This window comes from Parasteatoda tepidariorum, chromosome 10 (assembly GCF_043381705.1).
Source record: "Parasteatoda tepidariorum isolate YZ-2023 chromosome 10, CAS_Ptep_4.0, whole genome shotgun sequence".
In the NCBI taxonomy this organism is placed as follows: domain Eukaryota; kingdom Metazoa; phylum Arthropoda; class Arachnida; order Araneae; family Theridiidae; genus Parasteatoda; species Parasteatoda tepidariorum.
This window is the reverse complement of record NC_092213.1, coordinates 66,310,058-66,317,486: the sequence shown is the minus strand read 5'-3', so window position 1 is coordinate 66,317,486 and position 7,429 is coordinate 66,310,058. Positions and strand designations below refer to the sequence as shown.

Sequence of the window (7,429 nt, the reverse complement as noted above, 5' to 3'; positions counted from 1 at the left end):
CCCTATACCCAATTAATTTTTATTTACTATCCCTGACCAAGTGTCAAATTGTCAATAACAATTATTAATTTCACCAATTTTAATCATGTCTTAAACATGTTTTGTATTTACCAATGTTTCTATATTGTGTTCTCTTTTCTAAATGTGCTTAACACAACTCAACATAAATTTTCTGAGTTTTAAATCCCTCACTAGTAGGGGATCAACTAATTTAGCCTGTTTTCTATTCTTAGCTTTTCATAGTCTAATACCATCTTTTTTATAGATAAAATTTTGTTTACATGCCACCACTGGTTGCACCGTTACATATTCGGCTTTTGTCCCGTTTGGTCTATTTTAAACTAATTCCGCTTCGACCCCCGGCCCCACTCTTTATCTTTTGAATTTTCATAATATTTTATTGTTTCAGTAGTCTGTTTAATTTTTAGCTTAGTATCACATATCAAAATTTTAAAAATTTTCATACTCGCTCCGACCATCGGACCATTATTTTACTTCGCTTTCTTTTAGGTTGACAGGTTAGGTTAGGTTCTTTTAGGTTTAGGTCTTTCAGGCTGACGCTTATCAAACTAATTATGATACCAATCAATCAGATTAACGTTTTTTACACTCGCTCCGACCTCCGGACCCACTTTCTATTTTCTTGTTTCTTACAGCTTTAACAAATATTGGTTGCCTGTACTAAATATATTTTGTTCCTAATCAACATAACCAATATTTTTCTCACTCGCTCCGACCACCGGACCCATTTTCTAATAGTTAGTACTAACCGTTTAAAATTTATTTGAATAAGAACAGCATTCAGAAAGGATTCTGCAAGTAAAACAGGGGAAGTTTATCAAAGAAATTTTAAAAAAAGCTTTCTGGATATTTATTTATTCTACAATTATTAAGTTTTGCATTTTTAATATCCATTGCGAAAGATTATTGTAAGTAATTATTTTTTGATGTATGGTAAAATATCAACCAGAAATGTTGCCATATGCTGTATGGCAAAAGTGTAACATTCCCTATGCAAAAATATTTCGTCATAAACTCTAGCACATCTTAGTTTTATGGCAAAAATTTGCCATATAAAAAAATGCCATAGCATATTCCTATGGAGTTTTGCCTATGGTAAAATTTTGCCATACACTTTTGCCATATACGTAAGGCAAAATTATGCCATACATGTATGGCAACAATTTGCCATAGAAAATGCCATCGGATATTCCTATGTGGTTTTGCCTATGGCAAAAATTTGCCATATACGTATGGCAAAAAATTGCCATAGGATATTCCTATGGGGTTTTGCCTATGGCAAAATTTTGCCATATGCGTATGGCAAAATTTTGCCATAGGATACTTCTATGGGGTTTTGCCTATGGTAAAATTTTGCCATATACGTATGGCAAAACCCCATAGGAATATCCTATGGCAATTTTTTATGGCAAATTTTCCTATGGGTCAGGACAAAATATTTTTTATTAGGAATATCCAATTAAATTTCGACCCTTGCAAAAATCTTTAGAACATTAGTGTTAGGTTCTTATCTTATTTTTTGGTAAAAAAAAATTATTCACTAAACTGTTCATTCTGCTGAACTGATTTGCAAGAATCCATTTAGTAAAATGACTCGATTAGCTCATGACTAATAATGAGTTTAAACAAATGACTCCACTGGACGGTATGGACGAGCAGTTGTATTAGCAAGAGTTTTTTTTTTTTTTTTTACATTGTCTGTCACCTAAACGTTTCGGGGTCAAATTGTGCATTGTGCAAAGCTTTCATTTTTTCAAGAAAATAATATTTAGTGGTAAAAATAAAATTAGATGAAAATTTTTCTCATTTTCGTTACCACTATTTAGAACTGTTGATAAAGTGATACAATATTTACATAGTTACCAATAGGGTAATTGTAGATTTCAGTATTATTTAAAGTGATAGTGGATGTAAAATCGAGGTAACCAAAATCAATTTTGCGATCACTAAAAACTTTGCTCTATATATTTTTGCTCTTGGATCTTATATATATATTTTAATTCTTTATGTATCATAATTGTAAATCAAACTCATCAAGTTAATAAAATAGTAAAGTATAACATTTGTTACCATTTTAAATGTTCATAAAATAATCTTTTGTAAAAAAGAAAAAAAATAAGTAATTTTATTATTATGTGACTTAAACATTAATCATTAAAGATTATTTACACTTAATTGTACATTTAGAGTAAAATTAATTCCATTTTGATTTTACTTCCTCCTTTTTTTAATAATCATGAGAGATGCATTTATTACAATAAAATTTATCAACTGTATTTTTTAACTTTATGATTAGTTTTAAGACATGCCCAATGGCATGAAGTTCATATACACAAAAACACGATTCCTTTTTTTTTTTAAAGAATATTGAAGTAAATATCTAAACAGTTAACTATTACTCAAAATGAAGTATAAAAAATTAGGTAATAAAAATTGAATAACGGACATGTTTAAAATAGTCATTGCAAAGTTTTTTTCCTAAATAATTCTTAAGATTTTCCTATCTTTTTTTCTTCGCTAACTGGTTATCTTTTATTATCAACTAAAATGTTATATATTAATAACTGAAATTCAAGTTTTAAGAATGTTTGCTTCAGAAATTTTTATTTCTAACTATACCGAAAAACTAATCCCAAGTGGAAACATTCAAAACTTTTTTAACATTTTCTCTTATTCAATTCTCAATTGAGACCTCTTTCCTGTTTTGTTGTTTCCCTCATCAAAATTTTCAATGGATCTATCTATAATTTACAAAATGTTTTCTTAGATTGAAATGAAATATTGAATATTTATTTATTGGTAAGAATAGTTTATTATTTTAACTTTTTATAGAAACAGTGTATTATTTCCAAAGGTTTAATTCTGTGTTCTGAAATATTTCTCTTTAAGACTGTTACGCTATGATTCAAAAAATGTTCTGTATTTATTGCTCAGAAATAAATTTTGTTCTAAATAGGGAACTTCACAATAAATTTAATAACTTTGGTACATGATATTTTGCGTCTTTGTGAAGAAATTTTTCTCTATATTGGCTAATTATTAATTTGTAGCATTTTGAAATTTAGTGTTTCGCAAGGAATTTTATTTATTCTTTTATGAAAAAAAAAATGTAATTTATATAGAGAAAATTTAATCACTATATTGATAATGCTTATGATTTTATAAAACTTATTGTGATAAAAAAATCTAACAAGATGTTGCGAATTTGTGTAATTAGGAATGATTTATTTAAAACACTTATTATTTCGCTGCTATTATAATTTTTAATAAAGTTACATTTGAATAAATTTTATGACATAGGTCAGGTACAAAATAATTAACATTTTCCTTTCTGACAATATTTGTTAAGAAACTGGATTGAAATTGTCTGAGAAACAAATGATTTTCCAACAAGATCTAGAAGAAATAAAAGTGCCAAAGTCTTAATTTGATATCTACTTAATTTTTAAGTTGCTATTAATTTCTGGATTAAGTTAGTTTTATAAGAGTTAATGACTTTTTATAACCCTTTGATGCAGATAGGACACCATTGTCCCTTTTACATATATTTTTTCTGACGCTATAATTACAAGCAAAAAAATATTATTAATTTTAAAAAAAAGTCAGTTAGATTATCAGAATTATATTTGTATAAAATATAAAATCCAAAAAAAAAAGTTTGAAAAAAATTTTTTTTTTCCCCATTCAGATTCAAAAATGTATCAATAATTGATTTTGTAAATTAAAAAAAATGAACTGTTGACGAATAACTGCACTGACAAATATCCTCCTAAAACTAAAAAACAAGAAGAAAAATTTCTAAAAGAATAATTCGAAAACTCATCTCTTTTCTTTTCAAATTAGTATTAAAAAAAAAATCTGTTCTTAGAAGAATTAAATTGAAAAGGCACATCAGTGAGTTTTCAAAGATCCGTATAGAAATTTTACAACCAGTTGTTGAAGTTTCAGGATAATCTCCTTTCTTTAAAATCAGAAAAAACTTACAGATTCATCATTACTCACACTCACATGTGAAAAGGCACATCAGTGAGTTTTCAAAGATCCGTATAGAAATTTTACAACTAGTTTTTGAAGTTTCAGGAGGACGCTGGTGAGCTTAATAATCTCCTTTCTTTAAAATCAGAAAAAACTAACAGATTCATCATTACTCACATATGAAAAGGCACATCAGTGAGTTTTCAAAGATCCGTATAGAAATTTTACAACCAGTTTTTGAAGTTTCAGGAGGACGCTGGTGAGCTTAATAATCTCCTTTCTTTAAAATCAGAAAAAAACTTACAGATTCATCACGACTCACATGTGCATTTTTTGTAAATTTGGCTGTGGTGTTTTTAAATAATTAAATTTCTCAATTATGCAATATTTTAAATAAAAGATTGATGATCAGTATTCAGATCCTCAACTCCGGAATAATTAAAATGAATCAAACAATTAATGCTACTTTTTAAATAAATATTCAATAAGACACAAGAAATGGTCAGCTTCTAGTTTTTAGCTACACCTTATTTCCAGTTTATCGCAATAGGAATTTACTCCTTTTAAAGTGTTTTCAACCTTAAATTAGATTATTCCCCTTTTTACAAACCAAATGGTTTAGGAAATGAAGAGTTCCCTTTTAATTAACAGCTTGAAGTTAATTAGTTCTGTTTTCTCATGCATGCATGACGCAGTTGCCAAATGATACTCAGTGGAATTCTCACTTAGAATCAGTAAGATCATTAGTATTTAATCACCATAAATGTAGAGAAATCCAAATGCGCTAAGCACTCGAATAACATGGGAAGAAAGTATGGAGAAGCTATACATCTTGAAAAACTATTAATAGTTGCAAATGCACCTGATAGCATTTCATAGGTTGTGTAATTATGGTTAAGCTTGTTATCTTCTGAAGTTCTTGAACCTTAATATGAATATTAAAAAATAATTAAACAGGCAATCGATTATCATCACATTTTATCTAATATTATAAGAAAATTCTGCAGAAATGAGTTTAACCAATCTCCATCTTGAATACTTACAGTAATTTAAGCTTTTAAAATAAAAAAAATCCTGATTATCATCCTGCATTCATGATGCAAGAGAGTTATAAAAAATTTTTCCTTCAACAAATAGTGGCAGATTACGGCAAAAACGCGTGAAAATAATTCAAAATTCCTTCATGGATTTTAACTTTTTATAAATAATTTTTTTTATTTTTTGCATTTAGCACCAGCTTTATATGTTTCAATTCAAAGAAATTTCTTTACTGTTAATTAGTTAAAATTAAATGTCAAAATTCAGGAGTTTGTAAAGCAACAAAACCTGTAAAAGTTTACCGCCATTTGAGATTAAAGTATGAGCTTCCCTAATTAGCTCAAATTGAATTAACTTTTCCTGGTTTACAATAAACATACTATTATATTTAAAGTAAATTTTACAATGTAGATACTATTATATTTAAAGTAAATTTATCAATTTTTAAGTAAATTTTTAATCGAATTCTTATATAATTAAGATTAAATATAGAAATCTAAAAATTAAAGCAACAAAACTTCTGAATAAAGTATGAATTAACCTCAGAAGCTCAAATTGAATAAGCTTTTTACGGTTTACAATATATGTAATATTATATTTAAAGTTAACTATTTGTTTTCAAATAAATTTTTATAAAATAATTTAATTAAGAATTATACTTTCAATATTTTAAATGGTCTATAGTGAATTTTTTTGTAATTATTATGTCTAAGTAAATAGTTAATAATTTTATAGCAATTTTTATATGCTTTCGAAATTTTAATGTGCAATAGTACAATTTTTGTGTAACGATTATAAATCTGTTTTCATTTTGTTGAAATATATAATATAATATTCACATAAAAACAAAAGTAAATACCTTAAAATATTAGAAAAATTATTTTAAGGCAGATAAATAAGTTTATAATACTCATTTACTTAATCTATTTTGTAAAAAAAAACTTACAATCGTATTTGCACAAGCATCAAATAAACGAAAGTTTTCCCTAAAAATTTTTAACATAGTAAATTCTGTGTTACATGGTGTTCCCATTTATTAAGAATAAGAAAAATCATTATATTTTTTTCGGTACATTGGCTTAGCTAACAGCATAAATTTTTAAAATTGGCCATGTTGGTTAGAAAAAAAATATTTAAATTATCTATTTAAGGAGCACTTTTGCAATAATGTAATTAACTTAAATAGACAGAATTATACAGTCATTCTAGAAATTTTAAGGTGAAATAATTTTAAACTTAATCGACAATGTTTAAAGTTTATATCTGTTTCTGCTTTTACATTCCGCGAACTACTCGTTCAGCAAAATACAAATTTTTAATTCAAGTAAGTGTGATAGTATGGACAAAATCTGAGTACAATATAGAACTAAATTATAAAAAAAAAACGATTGGTTTAATTAAACTTTTTAATACGCATTCAATTCAATTATTTACGAATTTATTTAAAATTTTTAATATTAATTATAATTATTTTACGCATTTGGCTCAATAATTACGAATTTAATCAAAAAATCTAAAATCAAATTTAACTGTATTTCATTTAGTAATAGCGAATTTAATCATATTATTTAATATCAATTTTAAGCATTTTATACATTTGGCTGAGTAAAACAGATTACCTAAAAGCATAAAATAAATCCATTAACAAAAAAAAAGGAAGAAACTCTTACCCGGCAATAAGGCCAGCCGAAGAAAAAGGATTAGAAGCATAGAGAAATTGGCAGAGAGCGGCACATGGAGCACCAAATTTATGATCCACTTATCCTATGTTGTGTTACCTATCCTCTTGAATGCCGAAATCGACACTGAGATCCGGGATCAGGAGAAAGAGCTTTTCAGGCGAAGGGAGATGTGTCGCCAGGGGTCTTCAGGTAGAAAGACATCGTTAGAATGCCCATTTCGACAAATTGCTTTGTAATCCACCCCTCATGTTGTTAAGTGCCGTTTCCAGATTTTAACGTTTTGATGGAGTGGTAGTTTTAAGTTCAGTGAGAAAGTGAAACCGCTTAGAGACGCATCAGTTAGTTTTCGATGAGTATTATTTTTATTTATTCAGTTTCGTCAATAAGTATTATTTTATTTACTCAGTTTCGACAAGCTTTCTGTTCTATGAAATAAAATTAATAAAATGGAAGATTTCTCTATTTATTGAACTAATTAGCAGAACTTGAAATAAGAATTATTTCTTTATTTTAAGAGACGAAGTACGTAAGAGGTGAAGCAATTTACAAAAGTATATATTTTTTTTAAAGTTAAGATGCAAATTGCGTTAAATTAAAACGGAATACCACAATTACTTTCAATATAATAATCGGATTTTTAAGAGCATAGAGTACTATTTTTAAGTTTCAAAGGTAGATTTTTAATATTCTAATTAATTAGTACAGGATTCGTA

At 27.0% G+C, this 7,429-nt stretch overlaps 1 protein-coding gene across 1 annotated transcript in view; it reads right to left on the bottom strand.

The window, feature by feature from the left end:
- LOC107442849 (uncharacterized) overlaps positions 1–7,103 on the bottom strand; it is a 61,327-nt gene extending 54,224 nt beyond the window's left edge. Inside the window, exon 1 of the mRNA XM_016056509.3 lies at positions 6,705–7,103. Coding sequence (XP_015911995.1) covers positions 6,705–6,744 — 40 coding nt within the window. The 5' untranslated portion in view covers positions 6,745–7,103. The remainder of the gene's footprint in view (positions 1–6,704) is intronic.
- Between the last annotated feature and the right edge of the window lie 326 nt (positions 7,104–7,429).